This window comes from Notamacropus eugenii, chromosome 5 (assembly GCF_028372415.1).
Source record: "Notamacropus eugenii isolate mMacEug1 chromosome 5, mMacEug1.pri_v2, whole genome shotgun sequence".
Taxonomy (NCBI): Eukaryota; Metazoa; Chordata; class Mammalia; order Diprotodontia; family Macropodidae; genus Notamacropus; species Notamacropus eugenii.
The window spans coordinates 68,379,403-68,394,456 of NC_092876.1; the positions used below are offsets into that span (position 1 = coordinate 68,379,403).

At 49.6% G+C, this 15,054-nt stretch overlaps 1 protein-coding gene across 4 annotated transcripts in view; it reads left to right on the top strand.

Moving 5' to 3' along the window:
- Positions 1-14,677, top strand: part of WDTC1 (WD and tetratricopeptide repeats 1) — a 59,602-nt gene extending 44,925 nt beyond the window's left edge. For all 4 annotated transcript variants that reach the window (XM_072609505.1, XM_072609503.1, XM_072609502.1 and 1 more), the window contains 7 exons: positions 532-607; positions 1,133-1,229; positions 3,518-3,691; positions 9,150-9,385; positions 10,424-10,589; positions 11,605-11,797; positions 12,643-14,677. In XM_072609505.1, coding sequence (XP_072465606.1) covers positions 532-607; positions 1,133-1,229; positions 3,518-3,691; positions 9,150-9,385; positions 10,424-10,589; positions 11,605-11,797; positions 12,643-12,840 — 1,140 coding nt within the window. In that variant the 3' untranslated portion in view covers positions 12,841-14,677. The remainder of the gene's footprint in view (positions 1-531; positions 608-1,132; positions 1,230-3,517; positions 3,692-9,149; positions 9,386-10,423; positions 10,590-11,604; positions 11,798-12,642) is intronic.
- The last annotated feature ends 377 nt before the right edge of the window (positions 14,678-15,054 follow it).

The window sequence follows — 15,054 nt, forward strand, 5'->3', positions numbered from 1 at the left end:
GTCTTCTGACCCACAGAGTAATGGGTTGGAGGGATTCTATTTGGGAGTCAGGGCAAGTACAGTAGGAAGAGAGTTGATGTGGAGTCCATGGAGCCATATCCCACAGACTGTGTTTCCCTCAGCTATCTGTTGTAACCTCTTCTCAGAGATTAGTCTTGTTGTAAAGATCCCATGAAAGAATTCTATGAAGTACTTTGTAAACCTTAAAGAGCTGTATTTCACAACATTTCAGCTGTTAACTCTTCATGTCTTTTAATATGAATTGACTGAATATTCCTCAGAGGGCTCTTGCTCTGGAACTGCCCGTTGCCCTGAGAGAGTCTTGTCTGGCAAGGCCTTGAGTACCATTTGTTGTTAATCTTCCCTGCCATCTATTTGGCACCCACTATCCTGGCTTTTTAGGATATATCCCTGAAGAGTGTGAAATTTTTGCTACCCATTAATGACAATGAGACAGTTTCATGGCTTCTGTGTCTGTCTTCTCTCTCTCTCTCTCCCTCCCTTCCTCTCCCTTTCCTTTTCTCTTTCTAGGTCTATTTGTTTGACCTGACATACAAGCAGCGACCATACACCTTTCTCCTGCCAAGGAAATGTCACTCGTCAGGGGGTGAGTGTGGGAATGGGAGGGCCCAGATTCCTGACACTTCTCTTCCCCATCAAGTCAGAATGGAGGTGTCAGAAGCTGATCCTGTCAGGTCCAGATCTTGGTCCTCTCTAGAGACATCACTAGATTCCTTGTCAGTGTTTTTCTCCCCTTCAGTTTAGCTGCATGTTCATTTTACTACCGCTATTCCCCCTCCCCAGCTACTGGTCTGGGCTTGTACCCCCTGGACAAGCAGCAGAGGTCATGTTGAGCTTCTTTAGATATTGATAGGGTGACTTGTCAGTTGTAGCCTTGTCCTCCAACCTTGCCCCATCATGGAACCTCTCCATTGGAAAAGTGCTCTGTGCCTCTCTCCCATTTCTTCCAGCATGGCTGGAGGAATCTCTTAAGCCAGTTTTGTCCACTGCTCAATAAACTGCCCATCATCAGCAGGTCCTGCTGGAGTTTGGGTGGGAATAGAAGTATCATCCTCCATGCCCAGAATTTAAGTTGTCCTTGTCTCCTTTCTTCTTCCCCCAAACCCGTCAGAGGTCCAGAATGGCAAGATGTCCACAAATGGCATGTCCAATGGGCTCCACCTGCACAGCAATGGCTTTCGATTGTCGGAGGGCAGAGCACACGTGAGGTAATGTCAACTTTCAGGCTGCCATATCTCTCCCTAATTGTGATGTGTGCCATCAAATGACTTGGCACCTTTCATGGTCTTCCCTGAGAGGGAGGGAAAGGATGTGGATCTGCTGTATAGGCAAGAGAGAGCCAGCAAAGCCCTGGGTATGAAATGGTCTGTGGGTGGAGAAGCTGCCTGGTCAGGCCTCTGAGAATAGGGAATGTGTCAAGTCATGCCCTCCCAGGATTGCATCAGCAAGGACTGAGGCCCTAGAGTTTTCTTTGCCCTCTCTCTCTCCTGTTTTGATTTCCCCCTTTTTTGCTCTCTCACCTGTAATCTCCAAGTTTCCAGTAAGGATAGCATGAATAGGCACCATTTCCAACACACAGGAAGTGAAGGGGAGAGATAATGGAACAGGGAGCCTAGAAGGCAAGAAATCTTGAGGAAGGAGTTGGAGCTTTACACCTTGTGAGGTGTCATGAGTCTGTGACTCTCCTCTGTAGCTTTGATGAGTATGACTAGATGTGGTCTTTGAGTTATGGAGGGAAGGAGGTGGCTCAGGAGGCTTCTCACCTCTGCCAAGTCTGGGGTCAAGAAATTTAGTTTAATTCAATAGACATTAGTTATGAAGCCCCTGCTGTCATGTCAGGGTCCCTAGAGATCTCGACAAGTGCTGGGCTGAATCTAACAAGATGAAATTCAACAGTGAAATGTGAAGTCTTACACTTGGGTCCCAAAAATTATCTTCAAGGACAAGATGGGGAAGGCAAGATCAGAAACCTGTTTGTCTGAAAAGAAGCTGACCATTTTAGTGGACTGCCAGCTCCATGGGAATCAGCAACATGATATGGCAGCCAACTGGTCTAATGCTGTTTGGGGCTACCTGGAGAGAAATGGTGACTTCAGTGTCCCCTGCCCCTGGCAGAACAAACCTGGAGGGCTGAGTTTATCTCTGGCTGCTACAGCAGAAGAAGACTTAGCATCTGGGGAGCAGTGAAGACCAGGTGAAGGAGCAGGGAAGATTTCACCTGAGAAAAGACTCAGGGGAGCAGGATGACCATCCTTTATGTGGAAGGAGGAATTGTATGTGTTCTTTTTGTTCTCAGAGCAGTGGGGGAGCTTCCCAGAGGCAGGCTCAGACTGGGTGTTGGATAAGACCTTTCAAACAGGGAGACCATCCAGAAGTGGAATGGATGGGGCTGCCTTGGAAGTCTGGAGGGCTAAGTGGCCACTTGTCTAATCTGTTCGAATGGAGATTCCTTGTAGGTTTTGGGTTGAACTAGATGGCTGCAGAAGCGCCTTTCAACCCGGTACAGGGCCATGTGATAACCATTTGGATAACAAGAGGAAAAAAGGTAAACATACCTGCCTTCAAGGAGCTTATGATCTAGCTGAGAGGCGAGGTGTGTACAATTCCAGAAGTGAATATGTGCACAGGAATAGTCAGAGAGTTTAGTCAGGGAGAATCATGTTGATAAATACCACTTTTATATGGGAACATCAAATAAGGCGTCTTGAAGGAGGCGGCGTTTCAGCTATATGCTGGTGGAGGCTCTCAGTGTGCAGAGGTGGAAGGGTGGAGGACAGGAGGGGCCACAGAGTCAAATGTGACTGAAGAATATGTAAAGGGGCAGCAGGGTTAAGAAAGGCCATGGAAGGCCTTAAATTCCAGCAAAGTCGTTTGGACTTTATTCTAGACAGTAGAGAACCAGTGAAGGGGAGGCAGGATGTGCAGGGTTGGTGGGAGCAGCAAGAGACTGGAGGCAAGAAGGTTGTTTTGGGAGTTACTGTAGTAGCTGAGCATAGGCTAAGGAGGACCAAAGAGGAGATGAGTGGTGGAGGTCACATTGACAGGGCTTGAGGTGGGAGACAAAAAAGGGAGGCTTTGAACTGGGCTGATCTGGCAATGGTGGCATCTCCCCAGGTGGACAAGCCAGGACAAGAGGTAAGCTTTGGAGGGTAAGATGTGAGCTTGCGTTTTTAGTCATCCAAGTGTAGATAGTTAGCAGGCAGTTTGATGTAGGAAACAGGGACTCAGGGGAAGGAATTACTGGAGCTTTCCTGTCACATCCCATTCTGTTATTTTATCTGCCATCTCAGCTGCATCTCTCTGGAGCAGGAGCTGGGAGACCACCCCTCTCAGTGAGGCGTAAAGAAGACCTAGTTCCCTGGCCAGCACCACATACCTGGCAGGGCTAACCTGGCCTGTTCCAGCATTCAGGGTTGCTCCTCCTACCTGGCCCAGGTGCTTTGTCCCTTGCTTTCCTAGCTTGATTTTCTACCTTCGTTTTGCCTCTTCTCTGTAGTCCCCAAGCAGAGCTGCCTCCATCCCTAGAGCGAGTGAAGCAGCAGGCCAATGAGGCTTTTGCCTGCCAGCAGTGGACTCAGGCCATCCAGCTTTACAGCAAAGCCGTGCAGAAGGCCCCCCACAATGCCATGCTGTACGGGAACCGAGCTGCTGCCTACATGAAACGCAAGTGGTAAGTGAGCCCCACCAATCTGGCCAATGGTGAACAGGACAGGGTACCTGGGCGCCCTTGGGCTTAGGTGTGGTGTCTAACCAACCTGGCTTCTCATCCCTGATAGCAAACTAGCTAGAGCCAAGCCAAGCTCATCCCTCAGTCACTTTGGACAAGTGACTACCTTTCTCTGAGCCTGTTTCTAGTTGTAGAGGATTTCTGAAGTCTCTTCCAGTTTGGATCTGTGTCACTTACCCTGTCTGAGCCACAGTGACCTCATTTGTAGAGCAGGAGTAACAATCATGGCACTAGCTTCCTTCTTGGGTTCCTATAAGGAAAGGGATCATAAAGCACTCTGGTGTTGGCTGTGGTTGGCAGGGCTTTCTCACTGTTTTTCACAGATGAGCTTAGCAAAATTCACAGTCCTTCCCAATTTGACCACCAGGGGATGAATTTTTCAGCAACTCATGAAGCCCTTCTAAGTCCTGGAGGAATTCTAGTCCACATGAAGGGGAATCACAGTTGTTTGAGGCATCAAAGTCTGGGTTGGAGGTTGCATCCTGTCTCTGGCAATCTTGGCCCTCCCCAGGAAGGAGAAGATTCAGTGGAGTCCCCACCCATGATGCAGAGCCTGTGGCTGTAGCACCCAAGTCCACATTACTACTGCACCACCTCTAATGGTTGTCATTGATTCAGCAGAAGAGTTCGGGGGCTTCCCTGAAACCAAGTGATAACTACAAAAGGCTTAGTATGGATACTAGGCAAGGAAACTGGGTGAAGTCCATCAGTGTCTGTCTAGAGGTCCTTCGGCTTTTGGCCTTTCAGGTGCTTTTCATCCAAACAGGGTGTCCTAGTGGTGTAGGGTCTGTTGTGAGCCTGAGTTGCTCCTCAAGGGCTCACAGCTGGACTTTGAAAAGACCTCTCTCTCCCTGTGCCCTTCAGATGAGATGGTGTTTCTAAGCGTGTTTGGCACATAGTAGATGCTATATATAAATGCTTATTCCCTTCCCTCCCTTTATAGGCCTTTTTTTTTCTGGTGATGGAACATTTGGGTCTCCATCCATTTCTGTTTTTTTCTGGCAGCTACCTGGGCCAGAGAATGCCACTGGAAAACCCCAGTCAATACTGGGGACCCTTCAGTCCACAAATCCTCCGTAGTTCTCAGTCCAGCTTCATACCTGCCCTTGGTACATTGCGCTGTCCTTTTCTAGTTGTTATATTGCCTGGAATTAGAATGTATTTCCATTGGGATCTTTGGAGTCTGTCCTTCCTGCTGCTGCTGATGTGCCCTGATAGCTCAGACCAGGAGATGATGATGGTTAGTTTCCCCTTGCTCTGCGTATTTCAAGATATTCCCCATCTTGTTTGGGACCTTCCTAAAATGTGGAGAGAGCAAAGCTGGGTCATTGGCTTGACCCTCCTGTGCTCACTTTCTCCAGCCCAGATTTCCTCCACAGTTACTGTTCCGGTTTGCCCCAAGGCCTGCAATGCTCTTGACTTGGTCTTTGGGCTGTGAGAGGGGCACCTTGCAGACAGTGAATGGATTTCAGTACTGCAGCGGCTCCTGACTCACTCCCACTTGTTCTGGTGTCACCCCTCTCCCCCTCGCTCTTCCCCCCCATTTAGCATCAGTCTGTCCTGGTCACAGCGTGGCAGCTTCAGAGCTCTGGTGACCCACACACCACACCCTTTTGCTCCTGCCTTAGGTGCTGAGTCTTGAAGCTGGAAAGTTCCATAGAAATTCAGGGCAGTTCTTCCTTGTTAACCATTGACTTAGTACTTGTTTTGGCCTGTCTTGCATCTTCACCTGTGCTAGTCACGGCTGCCTGGAGTCTCTGAATGGTCTTGTCCAGCCTAGATTGTCCTGCTTGATATGAGACATTTTGAGTCTACAAGCAGACCCCAATTAGTGTGAATAAGGAATCCCCTGAAGTGGAGAAGAAACTTACCCAGATTTGCACTACACATTTCTGTTGGTCTGAAACCAATTACAGATAGTTCTTAACTTTAAGAGGACTGTTCCACAGACTTCTGTGTAATGTGAATTTGTGAATTTGCCTGCAGACATAGGGAAGAGAGGAAGTGAGACAGCAAGGGGATCTTGCATTCATAGAGGGAGGGGGCTAGCACACAATTCGGGGACACATGGGGGCCATGGACAGAGAAATGAGAGCAACAGGAAGATCATGGGAGGCCTGGCTGAAACAGAGGAAGAGCACACAGCAGGCAGACCCAAGAGGGCTGGGACAGACGTGAGGGGGCTGGACAAGCAGGTAGGTAGGTGACTCGAGGCAAAGGTCTCTCACTTGAGGTCTCAAGCCAGGCCCCTGACCTGGTGGCAGTGGTGCAAGACCTCTCTGTGCATCAGTTCTTCTCCTTTCACTTGGAGAGGGTCATTTTGGTGGGGGGACGGTAAGCTGCAGAGCAAAGAGAAGAGAGCACACTAGTATACAGTAAAGGTAACAGGTATTTTTTGGAATGTACATTTCTGCCAGAATTCTTTATGTAATGTTGAATTTGCATAATGCAAATTTATGTAAAGCAAGAACCTCCTGTGTCATATTTAAAATGATCATAATTTCAAAGTCTGATTTCAGATACATGCAAGCACTTAAGGGGGCTCATTAATTGCACTAATTACAAGTGCACCTCATTGTCTTCTTGATAAATGAGCAATCAGTAAGCATGTATTTATTAAGCACTTACTGTGTGCCAGTCACTGCATGGACAGCTGGGATTAAAAAAAGACAGGAAAGTTCCTGCCTTCAAGGAGCTCATGCTCCAGTGGGGAAAACAGCATGAATCACAGAACACACGAAGGGGGCTAAGTGGTGACGTTCTCTAAATTCCAAACAGAGGACTTTCTATTTGATCCTGAAGGGAACAGGAGCTTATTGAGCAAATTTTGAGGCAATGTCCTTAGATTTGGCAATTAAGAGAATATTGATACCATTGGAGAAGGCAGATTCAATTGGGTAATGAGTTCAGAAGGCAAATTGCGGAGCATTTTATGAGAGAAAGTATAGGCACCAAGTATAAATGGTGTTCTTATGTTTAGCCAAGAAGAGCAAGAAATAGGTTGGATGATTGCTAGAGAAGATGATAGGAACAGATGAAGCTGGTGTTTTTTACAAATGGAAAAAGATTCAGGTTGACAAAATTGAAAAAAAAAAAGAAAAGAAAATGCTGAAGGGTACATGGGAAAACAGATACATTCATACACTGTTGGTGGAGCGTACTGGTTCACCCATTCTGGAAAGCAATTTGTGACTGCCCAGAATTAGCTATTAAACTGTGCACACCTGTTGACCCAGTCATACCATTATTAGTTCTATCCCAAAGAGATCAAGCATGAGGAGAAGGAGCCATATTGTGGTAGCAGAGAATTGAAAACTGAGGGGAGAGTGACGGAACAAGTTATGGCATATTAATATGGTAGATTACTGTTGGGCTGTAAGAAGTCAGGATGTAGATGGTCTCAGAGAAGCCTGGGAAGACTTGTATGAACTGATGCAGATTGAGCATGACCAGGAGAGTAATTTATACAATGACAATAATGTTGTAAAGGCAACTTGGAAAGACTAGGGCTGTGATTAGTGTAATGATCAGCTACAGTTCCAGAGGCCCCACAATGAGACATGCTGCCCACCTTTCTGAGAGCTGATGGAGTACACATTGAAGCATATTTTTTGGACATGGCCAATGAGGAAATTTGTTTTCACAAGGATTTTGTTTTGGTGTGGTTTTTTTTGTTTTCCTCAGTGAGGGGAGGGAGAGTGAATGCAGACTTGTTGATAGGGGAAAAAATTTTAAAAAGAATGGTGGGGCAGAGATATGTTTGTAGGCTTCCCAGGAGGAACCAGTAGATAAGGAGAGACTGAAGATTAGTGAGAGAGTGGGGGTGATTGTGGGTGTAATGTGCTGTTATCAGATTAACACCATGGGCTTTTAATGAGACTTATTCCTAGAATAGATCCAGTTGCCTGGAGCCAGGTGACCAGGGCATGGCCTTTATACCCCAATGATCATGATGGTGTCAGCAGATTTTACCATGGCCTGGTACTGGACACTGTGCTCCCTGGACAGGACAGGGTAGAGAAGAGGGATGTTGTAGCTTTCTGGGAGGATAAAAATGTTACTAGGGATAACTTGCTTTCAGTCCTTGGCCTTCCGAAGCCACCTGCTGGCTTCATTCCCTTCCTCCCCCACAACTACTAAGTCAGATTTTTCAAAGCATGTAGACTAGCTGGTAAACTATGGGAGAGAAGCTGCTAGTGGCTAGGCTGAGAGAGATTGTCCTCTGGGATTTATGTGTGTCCCTTTCCCCTCAGCTTGTACTGGGCCACCCTTCTCCCCATGAGGAGGGTGGGGTGATGGAAAAAAGAAGTTGCTTCTGAAAAGGAACCAGTGAATGGACTGATGGGTACCCAAGGTGCTGGCTGGTTGGCTGGCTGGCAGCATGCAGTTGGTCTGTTTGCCCTCCGGAGGGCAGTCTTGCCTTGCACTCTGAGAGTCATTTAGTTTTAAAATGTCTTGGAGGTTCTGGCTTTTTTAGTAATGTCTGGCTCTTCATAACTCCATTTGGGGTTTGCTTGGCAAAGACACTGGAGTGGTTTGCTATTTGCTCCTCTAGTTCATTTTACAGATAAGGAAACTGAGGTGAAGAGGGTGAAGTGACTTGCTCAGGGTCACACAGTTAGGAAGTGTCTGAGACTGGATTTGAACACAGGAAGCTGAGTCTTCCTGGCTCCAGGCCTGACACTCTGTCCACTGTCCTCTGTCCACTGTTTCCTGGATATGCTTCACCCGTTGGAGAGGACGACGGGAATAGAGAAGCTTAGAATGGCCAAGCAAAGCTGGTTTCAGAGCCCAGAGGCTGCTCTTTAGAGAGCTGTCAGTCGTAGCTGATGTGTGCAAATCCGGATCTAGGGGTCTCTCGTTCGAGCCTCCAGTCACCCAACAAAGAAGGTCCTACAGGTGAGAAAATGGGCTCTCAGAGGAATTGTGATTTGCCCATGGTTACCCAGCTTGGAAGCAGAGCCAGAATTCAAGTGGAGCTCTCTTCTGATTAAGCCATGCTCTTGCTAAGCCAGCTCTTTCATTTTACAAAGGAGGAAACTTAGACCTAAAGAGGTTAAATCAGTTGTCCAAGGTCACACAGAGAGTTAGCAGAAGAGCCACTGCCAAAGTCTGAATCTCTTGGCATCTGCCTCACTTATCTCTATGTTGTGGTGCCTTGTTATGAGCTGTGGCCTGTGTCTCCTCTGAAATCTTCCACCCCCTGCCCAGGAGCTGTCGTGTCTCAGTGGGATCTCTCTACCTTAGACTGGGAAGAGGTGGACTGGGGCAGGGAAGACCACTGCCACCCAGCCCTGTTCCTAGCTAGGCTAAGATTTGGGCTTTGGGGTGGTAATGGTGTAGTGAGAGTAGTATTCTCTCCTTCTTGCCCCTCACTCCAGTCACCTGTCTGTCTCCATAGGGATGGGGACCATTACGATGCCCTGAGGGACTGCCTCAGGGCCATCTCCCTGAACCCCTGCCATCTGAAGGCTCATTTCCGTCTGGCCCGATGCCTCTTCGAGCTCAAGTATGTGGCTGAGGCCCTGGAATGTCTGGATGACTTCAAAGGGAAGTTCCCAGAGCAGGCCCACAGCAGCGCCTGTGATGCTCTAGGCCGGGACATCACTGCAGCTCTCTTCTCTAAGAGTGATAGTGGTGAGTGAGGTGGGCAGCAGGAGCAGCCAGCACGGCTAAGGTGCTGGTGCTAAACCTCTCTCCCCTGCCAAGTTATGAGCTGAGCCCTAACCCTGCCCACCCCAACTCCGTTCCCTTTTCTGCTTTAGCTGTGTGAGCTAGGTATCACCCCAACAACAGCTGCCCCAGGGAAACCAAGTAAGGGCAGAATCAAGCTAGGCCTTGAGGCCTAGGCCTAGATTACAGAAGGAATCTTAAAGATCATCTGGTTCCATGGAAACCCAGACAGGGCAGTGACTTTCTCAAGGTCACACATCCTCACCAGCAAAGTCAGAATTTAAACACGGACCTTTTCTGTGTGTTCCACCGTACACGTCTTGTTTTGTGCTGGTCATAGTCATATTCCAGCTTGGTTGCTGTGGAGACAAGAGGCTCGTACTATTTACTTGCTGTGTGATCTTAGCAAAGTATGCAGTCTCTAGAACTTACTTGCCTGATCTGTAAAATGGGAGTGGTAATTCAGTTTGGGCCGACAGGCACCAACTATGTGCAAGACGCTGAGGATACAAGGACAAAAGAAAAACCAGGCCCTCCTGCTTGCATTCTCTGGGCAGGCTTTATTTGCCTAAAGTCGTGGGATTGGAGACATCTAGTTGCTAGGACCCCTCCTAGCTGTAATGTCTAAATTCCTTCATGGATTTACAAAAATTTACTCACTCAGTGTTTTTAGTCATCTTCCTCATCCCTGGAAAATACAAACAGTCCCTGACACTGACAGGAGTGCTGATGATGACTCTTGAACATCCAATTCCTTACCCTGGCATCCTCGTGGAAGGAATGCTTTCAAAAAAAGAGGCTTCTCTGTCTTCCTCACTATCAGTCACTATGGCTGTCTCCTGTGAGTCTGAGTCAGGCCTGGCATCGGCCACTGCATCAGCCCTATCCAGAAACGTCCCTCTGTGCTGGCACTGAGGCCAAATCTTGTACAGAACACCCGAACTGAAGGCAGAGGGGGAGGGGAACAGGCTGCTCACTGGCTCTGGCTCCTTCTCCCCACAGAGGAAAAAAAGGGTGGTGGTCCTGTGCGACTGAGAAGCACCAGCCGAAAGGACTCCATCTCAGAAGACGAGATGGTGCTGCGAGAGCGGAGCTATGACTACCAGTTCCGGTACTGTGGGCACTGCAATACCACCACAGACATCAAGGAAGCGAACTTCTTCGGCAGGTCTGTGAGTCGGGGTTCCTTCCACTCCAAGCAGGTGGCTTGGCTGGCAGCAGCACGCTGACCTGGCTCTCCATAGGCCGATTATTCACCCTGAAGGAGAGTCAGTGAGGACTCTTAGAGCCTGGCAGTTGGGAAGGGACCTGGGAGAGCCCTCAAAATCAATGCTGGGCATGCTGTGTGCCCAGCCCTGTACTAGGTACCAGGTGAGGGATGTAGGGAGGAAGAACATACCACATTTTGAGATAGTCTCATTTACTAATATCTGCTCCTGGGCAAGAATCCTGTGCTCACTGCTGGTGAAGATACAGTCTAGCCCTCATGGAACTTCTAGTCTAGTGAGGAGGGAAGACCCCAGAGCAGCTGTCACGTGGAATTCTATTGAGGAGTGCTCCCAAAGGTGTACAGATAAAGTTCTAGTCAGGGCAGAGGGAGCGGAGAGCCATAATGATGATAACTACCACTGCATTTATGTAACCCTTGAACATTTGCAGAAGCACTTGGTATGTATTCTCTCATTTGTTCACATTTGCCTTTTGGGGAGGAGGTGGCATTTGAATTGGCTTTTTAAAATGGGTAGAAATTCCTCAGGTGAAGAGGAATAGGGAGGACATTGCAGGCATAGGGAAGAACATGAGTAAGGTACAGAGGTGGGAAGGTATAAAGTTGTTGTGGGAGGAGGGGAGTGATGAGGGAAGGTGCAGATTGGAGTTAAAAGACATGGCTTCATTCTCTGCCATCTCTGAGTCAGTTTTATCACTAAAATGGAGCCAATAATACTTATAGTACTACATCAAACTGGGCTACCCTTACTACTCATTATAAAAATAGCAGATCAGAATAAGATGAGATGAGGGGACTCAAGTCCCCCCAAGACTCTATTACTCCCTGCTCCTCCAATCCAGGATCCCACCAGCCTCTGGAACTGAAGGACAAGCCTGGTGGGTTGAGGGATGTGTTGTGAATGCTGGTAGTGACTCCCACCCATGGTGACTAACCTCCTCCTTTCCCTCCCCAGCAATGCTCAATATATTGTCAGCGGCTCAGATGATGGCTCCTTCTTCATCTGGGAGAAAGAGACCACCAACCTGGTGCGTGTGCTACAGGGGGATGAGTCCATTGTGAACTGCCTGCAGCCCCACCCCAGCTACTGCTTCCTGGCCACCAGCGGCATCGACCCTGTCGTGAGGCTCTGGAATCCTCGGCCTGAGGTGAGACTTGGGGAGGAGTTGACAGAGAGCTCTGGGATGTGGGGGATTAGAAGACCTGCGTCCATCTCCCAACTCTCAACCCTTACTAACTGCCATCCTGAGCACTCTCAGCCATTGGCCTCTGAGCCACAGATTTGGAAAGAAGCCCTTGAGAAAGCCTGGGTCAGCGGTGATGGGCTTCTTCTTGTCCCTATTTTTGCCATCTCCTGGATGGAGCCTCAGGGCTCTTGATCCCAACACCTGCAGTGTGCAGTGCTACCACTGCCTGGCCCTGTGGAGGTCAGCAAGGAGATAGAGATAGAAGCCCTTCCCTGGGAGGGCTTCCAGCCTGGAAGGGCCAAGACTGACCCACGGAGAATGGCTCCTTAGAAGGAGAATAGGGAGAAGGGAGCCCAATAGTTCCTGTTCCTTGGGTCCCACTCTGAGGTGTAGTTATTGTGAGTGATGGTACAAGATGGGGACCTAGGGTGTTGAGAGATGAAGTTAGCTATGCAGTCACACACCTGGGAAGTTAAGGAAGACTTCTTAGAGAAGGTGGAATTTGCTCTCTGCCTGAGGAAGGCAAATGCTCTTTGGATTCTTTGTGGGAACTGGCAGCCACTTCCTCCTCCTCTTGGAAACCAGTTTTCTGATTCCAAATAGAATTGATCCTCCCCTCCCACCCCCCTTCTACAGCAGAACTGATCAGGCTCCATAAGACAGTCAGCAGGATCCTGGCTGGGTCAGTGGCAGCAGGGGAGGCTTGACTCCCTGGGACTCGGGCCAGTCAGGGCACAGTCCTCACAGGGATTGGCTTCCTCTCAAGTCAGGCTCTCTCTCTTTCCCTCCTTCTTTGCCCCCCTCAGAGTGAAGACCTCACAGGACGAGTGGTTGAGGACATGGAGGGGGCTTCTCAGGCCAATCAGCGCCGGATGAATGCCGATCCCCTGGAAGTAATGCTGCTCAACATGGGCTATCGGATCACGGGCCTGAGCAGTGGAGGCGCGGGGGCTTCTGATGACGAGGACAGCTCTGAGGGGCAGGTCCAGTGCCGGCCCAGCTAAGGCCCAGCCCGTGCCTCCCATCTCCTCACATAGGAGGAGGAGGAGGGGGAGGGGTTTAGTTTTGGTTTTTCTTTTTGTTTTTGGGTTTTTTTTATCCCCCTCCAAACCCCCCTCCAGCCCCCCCCCCCCGTTTTGTTTGTTTGTTTGGAGGTGGAGGGTGGGGGACGGTACAGCTCATTGGCTTCCAAACTCTTGGGGGTGATGGTCCCAGACCCTGAGCAGAAGCTTCTCCAGCAGTCCCCCTCCTCCTGCCCCTGGCAGCAAGTCCTCTGGCATCAGGCTGCTGGGAAGGGGGGTGAGGCCTGTGGGAGGGCAAGAATGTAGCCCCAGTACCTGGAGGCCTTCTGTGACTACAGAGGGGGTTGTGGGGTGTGAGGGAGGAGTCTTGGCCTACACATCCTTGGCTTTGGTTATTTCTTGTCCTTGAGTCCCTGGAGAACTGGCCTGTCTCCCTATGTCCTCCAGGGTGGTCAGGGATGAGGCCTTAGCCAAGTCTGGAATCTGCTTAGCATTCCTACTCCCTTCTTCCCTGGAGGGGAGGGTCCAAAAGTGGTGGGAGCAGATTGAGAGAAAGCAAACCTTGCTCACCCTCGCTAGACTGGAGAGTCCAGGCTCACCTAGCCTCATAGGAAGGGGCTCCTTGGTCTTCACTGAAGTACTGACCCTCAGTTCTCTCAGCAGCCTCAATTAACTAATTCCCTGTATCTTCCTGGGAAAGTGGTTGGGGCCCAGAGCCACTGGCCCTGGCAGAGAATAAATAGCCTTTCACTGCGCTAATGCCCCCTCTCCAACTCTGCTTGGCCTCACTGTGACCTCTGCCCCAGAGCCTGTTGGCATCCTCCCCTTCCACTGCCCCTCATCTCTTCAGTGTCAATGCTGAGCGTAATGCTACATAAAGGGCTCCTTTCTACCATCCCTGCCCTGGCCATGGAGTTCTCCCCTTCCGGCCTTCCTGTCCGTTTTACATTCCCTGTTGTGCTGAGCCTCTGAACACCAAGGAAGTGACGAGTTTTCTGTCTGTCTTCTCTGTGGGGACCACCCTGCCCCACACATACATCTGCACATGTGGGTGGAGAAGGGGGTCTCATTCACCCTTTCCCACATTCTCCTCTTCCTGTAGAGTGCTGCACCAGCCCAGGTTTCTGGCCCTCCCCCCCTCAGGTCCCACCCTCCCACCTCCAAGCCAAGGACACTTAGGAAAGGTAGATGCCATTCTCCTCGCCTTCCAGTCAGCAGGAGGGCACCTCTGAGCACCTCCCTGCCTCTGCTGGCAAACCAGACTGGGAATCATTTTAAAATACATTTCATTGTTTTTAAAGTAAAATTAGGGGTGGGTTTGGAGGGAAGATGGACAGTGAAGGTCTTGGGCATCTTTCTGCTGCTTCATTCCCTGAAAGGCAGGGATGGCTTCTCCCTACCTTCTTTCCCTCACACCCTCCCCCTCCTTTCCTCCTTCCTATCCTCGCTTGGTAATGAAGTATATTTATTGGTGAAGGAGACAGCTGCTGCTGGGACTTACTCTCCCCTCTCTTTTCCCTGACTTCTCCTCTAGCCCAGAGAGGGAGGGGGGGCAGGCAGGACTCCCCGTGGAGGAGAGGGGAGGCCTGGCATAGCCCCTTAGCTTTCCTGCCTCTTAAGCCGACACTCACTCTGCTCCAGCCCAGGGTCCTCCCCCTCCCCCTTCTCCCCCCTCCACCCCCCAGTGTGGAAGAAACACAAAAGCCTTACTGTCCACTTGGGCAGGAGCAGAATATTTTTGTTCCTCTGCCCCCCCTCCCTCCCCACCCCCAGCAGAGTGAGGGTGATGATGCAATTGATTAAAAAACATTTTGTTCTAGGTGTGGATGTGGAATTTGTGGAAGGACAGGGAAGGCCCCTTAGGACATAAGACTGGCCCCAAAGCTTTGAGCCCCTGTAGGCTTACTAAGAATGGGCTCTCCGCTGATGCCACCAGTCATCCATCCATGACTTTACTAACAGCCAAGCTGAGCCTTGACTCAGCTTTCCACACACAGGGTGTTCACAGGGTTCATATCTGGCTTTTGACACTTCCAGTTTTATACCACTTTAGTCCTTGGATCTCATTTAGTCTCTTGGAATTTCGTCGATTTATCCACATCTCATTTTGCAGAAGCTGAAAGAAATGGCCAGAGTCAGGACAGGGCTGGAGGAGACTGGCCAGGATCAGGCAGTGACCCCATCCCTACTCTGATG